A 15,208-nucleotide genomic window follows, 5' to 3' on the forward strand; every position below is an offset into this window, starting at 1 on the left:
CCCCACTGGCAAGTCATGGTGTGCAGGTCTGAAATAAAGCTGTTGTCACAGAAAACTCAGCCTTTCAAGGAGGTGATCTTTGAAACAGGAGAGTAAAGGCATGCTAATCATTACACCCGATTCCTTAGATTTTTGACTTTTTAAGGGTTTATGTTTTGAGGAGAAAGTGATATTTCATACCTTAAGTGACATTCATAATAGCAAAGAGCTCATATTTAAGATTTACTATGCAATATCTCATTTACCATTCATCATAACACAGAGGTAGGTACTGATATTTCCTTCTTTGTAGAGATAAGGAGATCAAGACTTAAATTGTACAGTTTGTTCTAAGTTGGCAACCAGGAAATAGTGGAACCCAGGTTTCAACTCAGTTTAACTGCATAGAAACTCAGACAAGTAGGATTATTTTTATCCACCTAGACATTAAATACATTCACTTTAAAAGTCTCCCAGTTCTCTGGCCTCAGACATAATGTTTTATATGGAAAGAACTGACAGCTTCTACTTATTAGATATTTTTCTTCCAAAAGAAAATATTAGATGTGATGCAAAGATTTATTGAAGTATAACTGCTTTGCAGTATGAGGAGTCAGGAACTAAAAGATAAATCCAGGGTAATGGAGAAATGTGTATATGAAGACGAATTCTTTTTCTCCAAAGGCAACTTGTAGAGAAAAGTTTATAGAGTTGAGACTCAATATAGGCTTTGTCTGTAAACCTTACTTTTCATTAAATGCAAATGGCTCTTTCTTGGAAATTTCAGACCACTTGCTTAATTAAACCCTTAAGTTATCCCAACTATTGGCATTTAACACACTCTGAAATTTGTTGAGGTCATCATTTTGGTTGTTTGTATGCTGGCCTTTCACAAATTAGTGAGTTGGCAAATGGCACACTTTTTCATCTCTTAAAGAAATTGACAGCCCCCAGAACCTGGTGACCGAGCAGGTGACAGAGAACACGGCCACCATCTCCTGGGACCCAGTGCAGGCTGACATCGACAGGTACCTGGTGCGCTACACCTCTGCTGATGGAGAAGACACCAGAGAGGTTCCGGTGGGGAAGGAGCAGAGCAGCACCGTCCTGACGGGCCTGAGGCCAGGCGTGGAGTACACGGTCCACGTGTGGGCTGAGAAGGGGAACCGGGAGAGCAGGAAGGCAGACACCAAGGCCCCGACAGGTAATAAGAGAAAGATGGTCAATGTGGATTGAAGTTTGAGGGTGTGGATTTGGGTGTGCATGGTAGCAAAAGGTGTGTCTTGAGTTGAGAAACTTTGCAAAGAAGAGACTGAAAGTTCAAAGAAGACAGTGAGTTCTAGTGGTGATCTCATCGTGCTGCCCTTCCTGCCAGTGACAGCTACTCATGGAGCCACTCAGCCGACTAGGAGACAGAAGGAAAGTTGTGCAGTGGCTGTGTTTTTAGCAGACTCAGTCAAGATACTGATAGGATCTGGTCATTGCAATGATTATGATAGTACTTCTAGAATGATTGCTTGGGAAGTAGTCCCTGATAAAATGGTAAATTAGATACCCCGAAATCATGCCAGATACTTAATGGATTGTTTTGATTTGCCATGATGTTGCTTAGAAGACATTGTTCCTCCCACATTTTAGGGAGTTGGAAGCTAAGGAAGTATGTCAGGTTTATAATGAGCAGTCCTTTGATGTGGAGAACTAGGGGCTACTTTCTCGCTTGACTCCCACCAGGGAATCCGGGATGGGAAAGCCATTGTCTTGTGCTAAGAGGGCTCTAGGAGATAAAAAAAATCTCTGTGATGGGGTGATGAGTATCTCTTATGTTGCTTCAAGGCTTAGTCTTTCCCAAATGTTTTCTTAAAGAAATTGACAGCCCCCAAAACCTGGTGACCGAGCAGGTGACAGAGAACACGGCCACCATCTCCTGGGACCCGGTGCAGGCCGTCATCGACAGGTACCTGGTGCGCTACACCTCTGCTGACGGAGAAGACACCAGAGAGGTTCCGGTGGGGAAGGAGCAGAGCAGCACCGTCCTGACGGGCCTGAGGCCAGGCGTGGAGTACACAGTCCACGTGTGGGCCCAGAAGGGGAACCGGGAGAGCAGGAAGGCCGACACCAAGGCCCCTACAGGTAAAGGAGCATGTATCGTCACTGTGTCTCTGCTAAGCTCATGGTCTGTCTAGGTTGGTTTTCCTTCTCTCACCTTAACAGAAAGAGAGGCTTAAGGATGAGCAGGCTGGTATCTTCGCATAGGGAATTGTGTACGCCTTTCTTCCATGGCGTGGCTTCTCTTAGAATGTGTAGCTTGTCCTGCTTGGTTAAAGACCAAAGTTTAGGCTTTCAACATTGACATTCCTGCTCATGATCCTTTGTTCTCTGTCTGTGAGCCTGCTTTGTTGTTAACAAAGCCTTATCATTGGTTTGTTGTTAACACACCCAAAGCCTTCCCCTTCATAAGGAATAAATATAAAGAAAACATAAATAATGATCATGCTGAGGGATGGGTTCACCCAAGCCAAATTTCTTCCTTCCTCACCAGTTTAAAGCCTTTCCATGGTGCTTATTTTTGTTTCTGCCCTTTGGATGAGCATTTTTGGCAGAAATGATGGTGTTTTATTAGTTCAAAATAAGCAAATGTCTAGATCACTTTAAGCCCCCAATATGTTTCATTTTAGTAATTAAGATGTCTACATCCAAGTAATTGTACATACTTTACTAAAAGTTAAACCTGCTCTTCTCCATCAGCTTGGGCCATTTGTGGGCGGACTGCCTGTCACAGAAAGGGGCTTGCTTGGCTTCTCTTATATTTCTCCTCCGTTCTTCAAGCACTGTTCTTCCAGAGTGCTAGCTAGACTTTCTGACCCATTAATGTTTAGTGTGTGGGAGTTAAGGGGTCAGCAGAAGAAGAGGTGAGAGATCTCACTTGACAGTAACAGTCCCAGCTGACTTGAGTCTGCCATGGTGCAAAACAAGGATTAAAACCATCTTTTCCTTCATGGAACACTTCCTTGGGCTCTTCAGAGACAGCTCGTCTGTCCTCTTCCCTCGGCTCTTTCCCTGGAGTGATCTGTGGGCACCTGTACCTCTCTTACTGGTCTCCCACTCCTCTTCCTCTGCTCATCCACTGGGAGTGCCCACCACTGCCCTTCTGGTGGGGTCTCTTCACGCCTCTGGGTGATTCCCTTTGATAGCTTCTATAGTAACCCTGGGTGGGCTATCCTTGCCTTGGTCCACATCTGGTCCATGTGGAACACACATGCACCCTTTGCCCACGCAACCAGATATATGTTGTTGTTGTTTTTTTCCCCAATGCTGCAGTGTCTCCTTTCTTTGCAGCAAGGCAACCAGCCATTTTTTCACATCTCAGATATTCTATGCACAGGTCAGATACCAGCCCATGATGTTCCCCATGCTTTGGTCTTGTTTTCTCAACCTGGGCACTGTTGATAATTCTTTGTTGCAGGGATCTGTCTTGTGCACTGTAGCATGTTTAGCAACATCGCTGACCTCCACCCATTTGGGGCCAGGAGCCTCCCTATCCCACACTGAACCGAGACATTGCTGATCACCCCTGGTTGAGAACTTTTGCTCTAGAGTATACCTGTGCAGGTCGGTAAGGGGTCCTGTTGCAACTGCTTACTCGAGACTTGGCCCTCACCCGTGGGACTGTCCGTGTAACTCTTTTCGAAGAAATCCACTCTCTAAGTCCCACCTCTTTGTGCTCTCCAACCTCATTCATAGTCTGTAGTTGGTTGATCAATCAAAGGCCACAAAACTGTTGCACCCACCTTGACTTTGGGCCCTCAGGTTGGAATGTAGATACTGATTTTCTTGGGGTCAAGCCTAAGCCAAGATAAGAATGGTCCCACTTGAACATATGATTATCAGTCTATGATAAGACCTTAGGGTAATGGCTTTTGCAATCAACTATAGGCATATCTCTAAAATATTGTGTTTGTTTCCACATTACTGCAATAAAGTGAACATCAGAATAAAGAAAGTCACATGAATTTTTTGCTTCCAAGTGCATATAAAAGTTAAATTTACACTGCACTATAGTCTGTGAAATGTACAATAGTCTCAAAAATGTATATACTTTAATTAAAAATACTTTTTTGCTAAAAATGCTCATCATATGTGAGCCTTCAGCAAATTGTAGTGCCATTGAAGATCACTCATCACAGATCACCAAAACCAGTATAATAAGAATGAAAAAGTTTGAAATATTATGAGAATTACCAAAATGTGGCACAGAGACATAGAGTGAGCAAATGCTGTTGGCAAATGCAAAATGGTGCCAATAAACTTGCTGTGTGCAGGATTGCCACAGACTTTTGATTTGTGAAAAGTGTAATATCTATGATGCACAATAAAGAGAAGCACAATAAAACTAGGTATGCCTGTATTTGGAACAGAGAAGTGGTGTTGTTCTCTTGGTGAATACATTTTTGAATACATTATCTATGTGTAGTATGGAGGAATATAATCTTGTACATTCATAAAATATCAACAAACTACTATCATTTAAAATAGCTTGTGGTCACTGGACATGCACTCTGTGCCAGAAACTGCTATAAAGGGCATGTTATTAGGTCCTATGATACCCAGCTCTACAGAACATGTACTCATGTTATCTCCCTGTGCCTTTTTTTTCCTGTAAACACTGATAACCATAATATATTCAAGGCCCCTTTCTACACGACATTTGTTGGTCTTGGTTTTCAGAGCTACCCTGGAGAGATATACAATAACTATTGAACACCCCCATGTTACAGATGCAGAGAAGTGAAGTGACTTGCCAAGGGTCACAAAGCAAGTTAATAATTTATGAGATTAGATGCATGCATGGACCAGTAGGGCTCAAAAGAACCTGAGTCCATCCAACCTGAAGGCAAGATTTACAGATCAAGAAACTGAGGCCCAGCCAGAGACAGCTGGGTTGTCCAGGGTCACAGCTCTCCTGATTGGGTCTACTGCTCATTCTGCTGTTCTGTGCTTCCTCCTTGAAAATCCTCAAGTCTGGATGTATAAAGAGATCTGTCTGTGAAACAACTGAAAACTGTTATAAGATAGGAAAATTATGAGAATGGGAAACTATCCCGCCCCAAGCAACATGGCCCCAAGATCTCACTCTGTGAATGGTGTTTATTGATCAGCATCTTCCTTTCAGACATTGACAGCCCCAAAAACCTGGTGACCGAGCAGGTGACAGAGAACACGGCCACGGTCTCCTGGGACCCGGTGCAGGCCGTCATTGACAGGTACCTGGTGCGCTACACGTCTGCTGACGGAGACGCCATCGAGGTTCCGGTGGGGAAGGAGCAGAGCAGCACCGTCCTGACGGGCCTGAGGCCAGGCGTGGAGTACACGGTCCACGTGTGGGCCCAGAAGGGGGACCGGGAGAGCAGGAAGGCAGACACCAAGGCCCCGACAGGTAAGGGAGCATTGCTCTTTAGAAATGTAAGCCCTGAGATGCTAAAGTCAATGGCTGGTCAAGTTTTGTATCCCTAAACTGACAGTGGCAGAATTGATGTTTTCTGGAAGAGCAGGAGAGTAGACTTCTGCCAAACCACACACCATCCCTCACTTCCTTTTTACACATTACATCAAAATAAAGGGCTCACATTTGGCCTCATACTTTGATCTCGCAAAGATAAATGGTGATTGGTTTTATCCATCTACTGTCCCTCCAACTGTGTATTTACTTTGTGATCAATCATTAAATATTCCTTCTTGAAAGGAAAGAAATAAGCCACATGTTAGGATCTGTGAGGTAAGTACTTTAGGAAAATGACTTGTGCTGCAATATCTTCAGGACAAGGAAGTCTTATTGCTTTCTTAGTGGATCAATTCTTTTTTGATTGCTGTGTACTCCATTCTGAGGATCTTAAGGTTGCACTTTTAAACAGTAATGGTTCATAATTTTTAAAGCTCTCTCACATCTCTGTTTCTCATTTTTTAAGTACAGACTTATTGAGTTATAATTTATATACTATAAAATTCACCTTTTTATAGTGTGTGTGATTCAGTGGTTTTTAGTATATGCAGAATTGTGCAGCCATCACCACTGTCTAATTCAGAAAATTTTCATCACTCCTGAAACAAACCCCAGACATTAGCACTTATTCCCCAGCACTGCTTCCTCTAGCTTTAGGAAACTACATACTTTCTGTCTGTAGAGATTTCCTTATTCTGTAGATTCATAGAATATGTGGCCTTTTCTGGCTGACTTCATTCACTAAGCATAATATTTTCTCAAGGTTCATCCATGTTATAGCTTTTGTCCTTACATTTTATTGCCAAATAACATTTCATTATATGGATCTAATTCATTTTGTTTATCCATTAGTCAGCTGATGAGCATTTGGGTTGTTTCCACTTTGGGGCTATGGTGAATAATGATGCTGTGAGCATTTATGAATGAATTTTTGTGTGGGCATGTGTTGTCAATTCATTTGGCTATATACCTGGGAGTGGAATTCCTGGGTCATATGGTAACTCTATGTTTAACTGTTTGAGGAGCTGCCAAACTGTTTCCAGAGCAGTGGCATTATTTTACATTCCTACCAGCAATGAATGAGAATTATAGTCTTCATTTCATTGGTACTCAGAGGAATTCATTGAGATGGGTAGAGCAGGAATCAATATCCCCATTTTACAGTTGAGAAACCTCAAATACAGAGACATAAATGATTTTGACAAGTCACAAAGTTAGCTGATGATTCATGGAATATTATGGTACCTTAAAATCTATTTGGCAAGGCCCACATTTTACAAATGAGGGATGGAGGCCCAACCAGGGGTGGCAGAGTTGTGCAGGGCCGCTGCTGGCTGATGACTGAGCTTGACCTAGAGCCGCTGCTGGCTCCAGCCCATGGCCGCTCCTCATGGTCCTCTGCTCTGCCTCTCGGGCTGGGATTGGAATGGAGCTCTTCTGACTCTGGATCCAGTGCCCATTCTGCTATCCTGTGCCGCCTCCTTGAGGATCCAAGAGTGATGAGAAGACCTATGTCCATGAAACAACTTAAAATCCACATGGGAGACAGGAAAACCATAACAATGGAGACTGCCTCACCCCAAGGAACATGGTCTCACTCTCTGGTGCTTGCTAATAGTGTACTTTACCTTTTAGACATTGACAGCCCCAAAAACCTGGTGACCGAGCAGGTGACAGAGAATACGGCCACTGTCTCCTGGGACCCTGTGCAGGCCGTCATCGACAGGTACCTGGTGCGCTACACGTCTGCTGATGGAGATACCAGGGAGCTTCCGGTGGGGAAGGAGCAGAGCAGCACCGTCCTGACGGGCCTGAGGCCAGGCGTGGAGTACACGGTCCACGTGTGGGCCCAGAAGGGGGACCGGGAGAGCAGGAAGGCCGACACCAAGGCTCCTACAGGTAACAGCGCACTGTTCTTCGGGAATGTAAGGCCTGTCATGCTAAGGCTATGCCTCATCTCGTTTTGGTTTCCTGAACTGAAAACTGGCAGAGCTGATGATTTATGGAAGAGCAGGATGGTGTTCCATCATAATGTACTGCATATTCCATCTCTCATTTCCCTTTAACTGGTTTCTTTACAAGTCAGGGCCACTTGGCAGCCTCCAAGCTACAAGTCTGCCATGACTGATGGTCAGATCCTGCCAGTGCTTCTTCTGAGTGTGTGAGTCTTCTGTTCAGTATTGAGGCTCTCCTGTTGAATTCGTGATTGGAAACAGAAAATGAAAATCAAATGCCATGAATATTAACTGTTATGTGTTCAAAACTCAACTTCAAAAAGTAGACTTTACATCTACCAAAGTGAATAGTTGTATGTGGTTTACTTTACTATAATGACTCATTTGAGGATAAGGATAATTTCTATGTTATGTTCTGGCTTCCCTGTTGGCTCAGTGGTAAAGAACCCACCTGCAATGCAGGAACCACAGGTTCGACCCTTGGGTCGGGAAGACTCCCTGGAGAATGGCAAGGCAACCCACTCCAGTATTCTTGCCTGCAGGATCCCATGGACAGAGGAGCCTCGTGGGCTACAGTCCATGGGGTCACAGAGTCAGACATGGCTGAAGTGACTTAGCACATGCACACATGTGCATGGGTTTATATCCGGACTTTCTATAGTTGATTTACAATATTGTGTTATTTTCAGGTATAACGTCTAGGTTATATTCTCACCTTTTTGTGAAAGACATGTATGATTATATTTCTGTACTGTGATTTAGCCAGCAAATCAGCATTACAAGTGAATCTATGATGTGCTAAAGCATATTAAAACTGGATTTTAATTTTGCCGATTCATTTAACAACATATATTGAGCATTTTCCATGGGCCCTGTTCCCTTTAGGCAGTGGGAACCCCACGGGGAGTAGAATATAGCCCACTTCCTCTGGGGGCTTATGTTTGCATCGAGCTGGTAGAATCATCTTATATGAACTAAGAGGTCTTTGTTGACATGATGCTAGAAACAAAATTTTTAGCTGCTTATGAGCAGAGACCATGTCTTCTTCAACTGAACCCTGCAAACTGTCTAGTTCCAAGCCTTGTATATAGTAGGCATTTGACATATGCTTATTGAATGAATAAAGAAATTTGTCTTGCTAAACTCTTGGTAGAGGTAGTAGTATAGACGCTCAGGTTTCAGTCTACTGTGCTTTCTCCTTGAGGAGTCAAAGTCTTTATGGGGAGAGAGGACGTATATCCATGATGCAGTTAGAGCATGCAAGATGGAAACCCCACAAAACATGAAAGGGTGTCACCCCAAGCAAGGTGGCTGTGATTTTCTGCACTCTGTGGCCTATTAATAATGCATTTTGATTGTTATTTTCTTTTCAGACATTGACAGCCCCAAAAACCTGGTAACCAAGCAGGTGACAGAGAACACGGCCACCATCTCCTGGGACCCGGTGCAGGCCGTCATCGACAGGTACCTGGTGCGCTACACCTCTGCTGACGGAGACACCATCGAGGTTCCGGTGGGGAAGGAGCAGAGCAGCACCGTCCTGACGGGCCTGAGGCCAGGTGTGGAGTACACAGTCCACGTGTGGGCCCAGAAGGGGGACCGGGAGAGCAGGAAGGCCGACACCAAGGCCCCTACAGGTAACAGGAGGGACAAGAAAAGCAAACTAGGGTTTTTCACTGTGGGCCGATCTACTGCTGCTGAATTAGGGCACTGCTGATTTTGTGGCCCATGTCCTCAGGGACTGTGGATTATTTTAGGAGTTTACAGTAAAAAAAAAAAAAAGAATAGAAAAGAAGCAAAAAAGAACAACAAACTCCATTCACTTAAAGAAAGAACAAAGCATAATAATGGGCTCAGTACTGAGCAATCCCATGAATGTCTTAAACTATATTCCAAAGCCTGTGTTTTTAATGATGATGCTTCTCAGCTATAGGAAATTATAGGGAATAAGTTAGAGCCAATATAAAATTCTTAAAACCACTGCATTAAAGTACTGTTTTGTAGCAAGCTATTTGATTTTATTTTTTACTTAATAGGTGGTGTTTAGATTGAAGGAACTTTTGGCAGTTGAAGTTCAGTGCTCATTTCAACATGCAGCTAAATTTTAATGAACATTTTCTAAGTGCCAGGCCTGGGATATAGCAGTGAACAAAATATATATGATCCCTACTGTCTTGAAGTCCAGTGGGAAAGACAGATAGTCAACAAGCAAATGCATTTATAACTATAAATTATAAGTTTTATGAGGGGATGAACATGGTATAGGTGTAGAGAATAACAGCGCAGGGATGAAATGGGGGACTGGTAGATAACACAGGAAGCTCAACCTGGTACTCTGTGGCAACCTAGAGGGGTGGGAGGGGATGGGCAGAGGAAGGGAGGTTCAAGAGGGAGGGAACATATGTATACCTATGGCTGATTCATGTTGATGTCCTACAGAAACCAATGCAACATTGTGAAGTAATTATCCTCCAATTAAAAAATTTTAAAAAAGATTCACATTGATAGAAACATCCAAGTAACAGTGGCTTAAACAAGAAGGAAGTTGATTTCTCTCTTGTGGAATGGTCAGAGCATAAGGGGCCAAGGCTGATAAGATAGCTCCATGCATGGTTCAGGAGACCCAGGCTCCTTCCATATTGTTGCTCAGCCATTCCTAGGGAGTTTTCCCAGAAAAACCCAAAGGTACTTCTTGGCCAATCCAATACATGGTCATTACCCATCCTCACTCCAGCCAGTGGAAAGGGGCATGGGAAAGGGAAGAGATACCTGCACTGCACATGTCACTCCTCACATTCCCCCGGCTAGACCGAAGATACAGTGTCCCTCACCACAAGGGGAGCTGGGAAATGGAGTCTTTAGCTTGATGGCCATGTGTCCAGCTTACAGTTCTGTTATACTGTCCCATCCAGTACAGTGGCCACTAGCAACATGTGGCTATTTAAATTTTAATTAACTCACAGTAATTTAAAAATTACTTTCTCCTTGAAAGAAAAGCTATGACCAACCTAGACAGCATATTAAAAAGCAGAGACGTTATTTCGCTGACAAAGGTCCCTCTAGTCAAAGCTATGGTTTTTCCAGTAGTCATGTATGGATATGAGAGTTGGATCATAAAGAAAGCTGAGCACTGAAGAATTGATGTTTTTGAACTGTGGTGTTGGAGAAGACTCTTGAGAGTCCCTTGGACTGCGAAGAGATCAAACCAATCAATCCTAAAGGAAGTCAGTCCTAAATATTCATTGGAAGGACTGATGTTGAAGCTGAAACTTCAATACTTTGGCCACCTGATGCGAAGAATTGACTCATTGGAAAAGACCCTGATGCTGGGAAAGATTGAAGGCGGGAGGAGAAGAAGACGATAGAGGATGAGATGGTTGGATGGCATCACTGACTGAATGGACATGAGTTTGAGCAGGCTCCGGGAGTTGGTGATTGACAGGGAAGCATGGTGTACTGCAGTCCATGGGGTCGCAAAGAGTTGGACACAACTGAGCAATTGAACTGAACTGAACTGAATTTAAAAATGATTTACTCAGTTGCACTATCCACATTTCCAATGGTCAGTAGCCACATGTGACTAACGTATAGATTCTAGACTATTCCCATCATTGCAGACAGATCTCTTGGGCAACATGTTTGTAGAGGAAGGGCAGAAGGGGGGTTGGGGAAAACTAGCCATCTTGGGCAGAGGGAAGAACAAGTGTGTGGCCCTGATTTGGAATAGCATGAGATGGTTGAAGAACTTGAAAGGAAGCTGGTGTTGCTGGAGCATAGAGGTGGGGAGAAAAAGTGGCATGAGATGATGGGGGCAGGGGGAAAGGTCAGGTCATACAGGAACACACAGTACCTCAAAGAAGGGGCATGCTATTCTATCAGGAGAAGAATGGTATGAGGCAATATTCATTTTTAAAAGGTTATTCAGGCCACAGTCAGGAGAATAAATGGGAGAGATGACAGGAGTAGAAGGGGGAAGATTAGTCAAGTTGGTAGGGAGAGAAGGACAAGTATGATGGCAATAGGGATGAGAAAAGAGGACATCAGGGCACATATTTTGGAGGCATCAGTGACATTTTTTGTTGATGGATGAGATGCGGAGCAGGAAGAAAGTGAGGAACCAAGTATGACATCTGTTTCTTACTTGAAGGATCTTCTGTGCGATAAACAGATCTGAGGAGGAACATTAAGACTTTTAAATGCTTACACTTGAGGTACTCATGGGATTTCTTGCTTAACTAAGAGACTTATTTATTGATTCCACAAGTATTTATTGAGTGTTTAATACATGCTAGGTGCTGTGGTAGATATGCTTTTGTAGATAGAAGTCAGGGACTCAGGATTGCTAGAAACACAGGGGCTCAGAATTGATAGGCACTGGGGATCTGTGAGCATCTGGCTGGTGTTTAAAGCTGTGGAGGGACTTCCCTGGTGGTCCAGGGTTGAGAATCCACCTTCCAATGCAGGGGATGCAGGTTTGATCCCCAGTCAGGGAATTGAGATTTCACATGCTAGGGGGCAGCTACTGAGTGCCTCAACTAGAAAGCCCACATGCCACAACAAAAGATCCTGCGTGCTTCAACGAAGATCCCACGTGCTGTGACTAAGACCTGACACAGCCCCAAGTAAATGATTAGAATGTTAATAAAGCTGCGGACATGGCTGAGATCACCTGTAGACAGAGAGGAAGAAGGGCCCCTCAGGTTCCCCTACGTTTTCAGGTTGCTGACGGAAATCAAAGAGGAGGAGGCAGTTAAGAGAAACCCAGTGGAGTGTATAGTCATGAAAGCCAAGGACTGAGAGTGTCTTGAGACAGGGGCAGTGGCTCAGCTCTACCAAATGCCGCTCAAAGGTCGAGCAAGGTGAGGATGACAGGTGTCTGTTGAATTTGGCAAGATGAGGTTGTTAGTGACCTAGACCAGCAGTTATAGTGATGTGCTGTAGAAACGTGAAACTTCACTGAGCTGAGGAGTGAACAGGAGGTGGGATATACAAGCGGGTTCTCCTGAGAAGTCTGTCAGTTAAGGGGAGCAGAGGGATGGGAGAGCCTAGAGCTTGTTTGGGAATGACGGGAGGCGGGGAGAGACTGAAGGTACAGGTGAGAAAGGGCAGATGAAAGGGAGCAAAGTCCTTGAGAAGGTGAAAGGGCTCACAATTCAGGAGGAAGAGGGTCTAGGTTTTTTGTGTAGTTTTTTGTTCGTTTGTTTCTTTGTTCGTTTATCTTTAGGCCATGCCACACAGCATGTGGGATCCCAGCTCCCCGACCAGGGATCGAACCCATGCCCACTGAATTGGCAATACAGATTCTACCACCAGGGGAGTCCCCAGAGTCCAAGTTTTAATGCAAGAAAACAGCAGGATCTTGGCCAAGTCTTTTCATTTCTCTAGATCTCCCTTCTCCTCTCCTTTTATGAAAGGGAAGAAGTTTGAAAGGTGTAACTTCTCAGCTCTAAAATTCTGTGAAACAAAATAGCTATATACCATGCAAATAGCAAAAGAGGTCCCTTCACCTGCCATTGGGGTCACTTGTCTTGTTGCTCAGGAGATTTTTATTTTTATTTTTATGAGAACTAGAAGAACAAAAAGTTTCCATGTCGATGCACTTGGAGAAGATCAAATTCCTTTCAGCTTTAATATAACATTTTCCCAGTGGTTTGTTTCCCCTGGAAAAATGTTTTCAATGGAATTGTATTGTTAATAAAAGTATCATGAATGGTGATGTGCTCCTTTGGCCCTAAAGTTCAGCATTTCCTTTTTAAAAAGAAATTGACAGCCCCAAAAACCTGGTGACCGAGCAGGTGACAGAGAACACGGCCACCGTCTCCTGGGACCCGGTGCAGGCCGTCATCGACAGGTACCTGGTGCGCTACACGTCTGCTGACGGAGACGCCATCGAGGTTCCGGTGGGGAAGGAGCAGAGCAGCACCGTCCTGACGGGCCTGAGGCCAGGCGTGGAGTACACGGTCCACGTGTGGGCTGAGAAGGGGGACCGGGAGAGCAGGAAGGCCGACACCAAGGCCCTGACAGGTACTGTGAGGGGTGGGGGACATGGAGCCCTTCACACCTAACAGGAGATAGCCTTCCTCCACTTCTAGTCTGAGGAGAGGGGCAGGGAACACAGTGCTGCCCCTGAGGGCACTCTTCAGAGTGCTTCCCTTTTCAGCTTTCTGAGGTAATACGGTGACAGACAGTTTAGGAAGGAAGTGGTGTGAAGGAAGACTGTGTGACTCTTCCAGGTGGCTGTCTGGAAGGGAGCCTCCCTCACACCCCCTTCACCCAGCCCAGCTCCCAGGCTGTCCGTCCTGACCTGAGAACCTGGCTGGGCCTCAGCTCCAGTTTGGGGAAGAGGGAGGCGAGGAGCCTTTTCTGCTTCCATCTCCACATCGGGGGCAGTGGTGGAGCATCTTCCTTCTCCCACTGTCCCTCTGTAGTTGGCCAGTAAAGGGGCCTGGACTGCCTGTATTTTATGTGTGTGATGAGACCCCTGGTCTCACTGAGCATTGTGGAGATGAGGCCTCACAGGGACCTGGTAGGATCACGCAGCCCACCCTGACGTCCTCGGGTCTTTTTAGACAGTCTGGGCAGAGCCTGGCCATCCCCTGTGTGGCCACAGTATTACCATGTGTGGCCACTGAAATGAGAGGTGCCTTGAATGTATTCATTATTTTTATCAGTTACAGTTAACGGACGTTTTTAATAAAAAAGTAATACATGCTTATAGTGAAAATTTTCAAACTAAACAAAGGTGTGTAGAAAGAAAAATTCTTTTCCACACCCAAGGCTCCCTGATACCCAGGACTTCTGTCTTGGGGTAGTCAGCATCTTCCTCCTTCCTTCTTCCCCTCCCTCCCTTCCTCCATCCCCCATCTCCCCCCCACCCCCAGTCTCCCTCCCTCTCCCTCTTTCCTCCATTCCTCTCTCTCTCTCTTTCTTCTTTATCTTCTCTTTGTTTCACATTCCCCATTAAAAAAATCTTTTTTTTGGCTGCGCTGTGCAGTGTGTGAGATCTTAGTTCCCTGACCAGTGATCAAACCTGTACCCCCTGTAGTGGAAGCTCAGAGTCTTAACCACCGAATCACCAGAGAAGCCCCCTCCCCATTTTTAAAGGCAAAAATATTTCATCTTTCTACTTCGTAGAAATGTAGAAATAACTAAGACAAACATCTCAGGTTCATAACTTGGGGATGGGTGGGCAGTCAAAGGGGTGGCAGAAGCCAGCTCAAGATATTTACATAGTTAAGGTTTTCCTTTGATTCTGAAACTAGGAAATTCAGTTTTTCTGTGTGATGGATGGAATAAAATCCAGACCAGATGTTATGCTTTAGAAAGCCACACCACACTGATATTACAGAAACTCAAAATTTGTCAAAACATCCTAATTCGAAACAACAGCTGCCTGATTTCTATTAAAATACTGCATTTCAGTTCTCTGCTGAAATGCTACTGGGTAGAAAATAGCCTAGAGACATCTTTTTTGGAAACTTCTAAATTAAAGTCACCCTCTATGATGATTTTTCAAAATGGAAATTTCCATTCATATTTTGTTTGCTTTAAAAAAAGTGAGCTGTCTGACCAATTACTGTGGTGTTGACTAGAATTTTTGCTGAGATGTAGTCTTCCTGGTCTGCAGTGCATACACGCACCCACGCTTTCCCTCTGGTGTTTGAGTGAAGAAGTGTGTGGGAATGAGAAGACATCTCTGCTTTTCCTCCATCTCTATTACCCTGTCTCCCTTTCTCTCCTCTTTTGTACAAACATCTGCCCTGCTTCCCCATTTTGT

The 15,208-nt window shown here is 44.5% G+C and overlaps 1 protein-coding gene across 1 annotated transcript in view; it reads left to right on the forward strand.

The window, feature by feature from the left end:
- Positions 1 to 15,208, forward strand: part of TNN (tenascin N) — a 71,804-nt gene that overhangs the window by 35,378 nt on the left and 21,218 nt on the right. The window contains exons 8-13 of the mRNA XM_065936923.1: positions 917 to 1,183; positions 1,843 to 2,109; positions 5,150 to 5,413; positions 7,112 to 7,375; positions 8,805 to 9,068; positions 13,192 to 13,455. Coding sequence (XP_065792995.1) covers positions 917 to 1,183; positions 1,843 to 2,109; positions 5,150 to 5,413; positions 7,112 to 7,375; positions 8,805 to 9,068; positions 13,192 to 13,455 — 1,590 coding nt within the window. The remainder of the gene's footprint in view (positions 1 to 916; positions 1,184 to 1,842; positions 2,110 to 5,149; positions 5,414 to 7,111; positions 7,376 to 8,804; positions 9,069 to 13,191; positions 13,456 to 15,208) is intronic.

Source organism: Muntiacus reevesi, chromosome 5, assembly GCF_963930625.1.
Source record: "Muntiacus reevesi chromosome 5, mMunRee1.1, whole genome shotgun sequence".
Classification (NCBI taxonomy): Eukaryota; Metazoa; Chordata; class Mammalia; order Artiodactyla; family Cervidae; genus Muntiacus; species Muntiacus reevesi.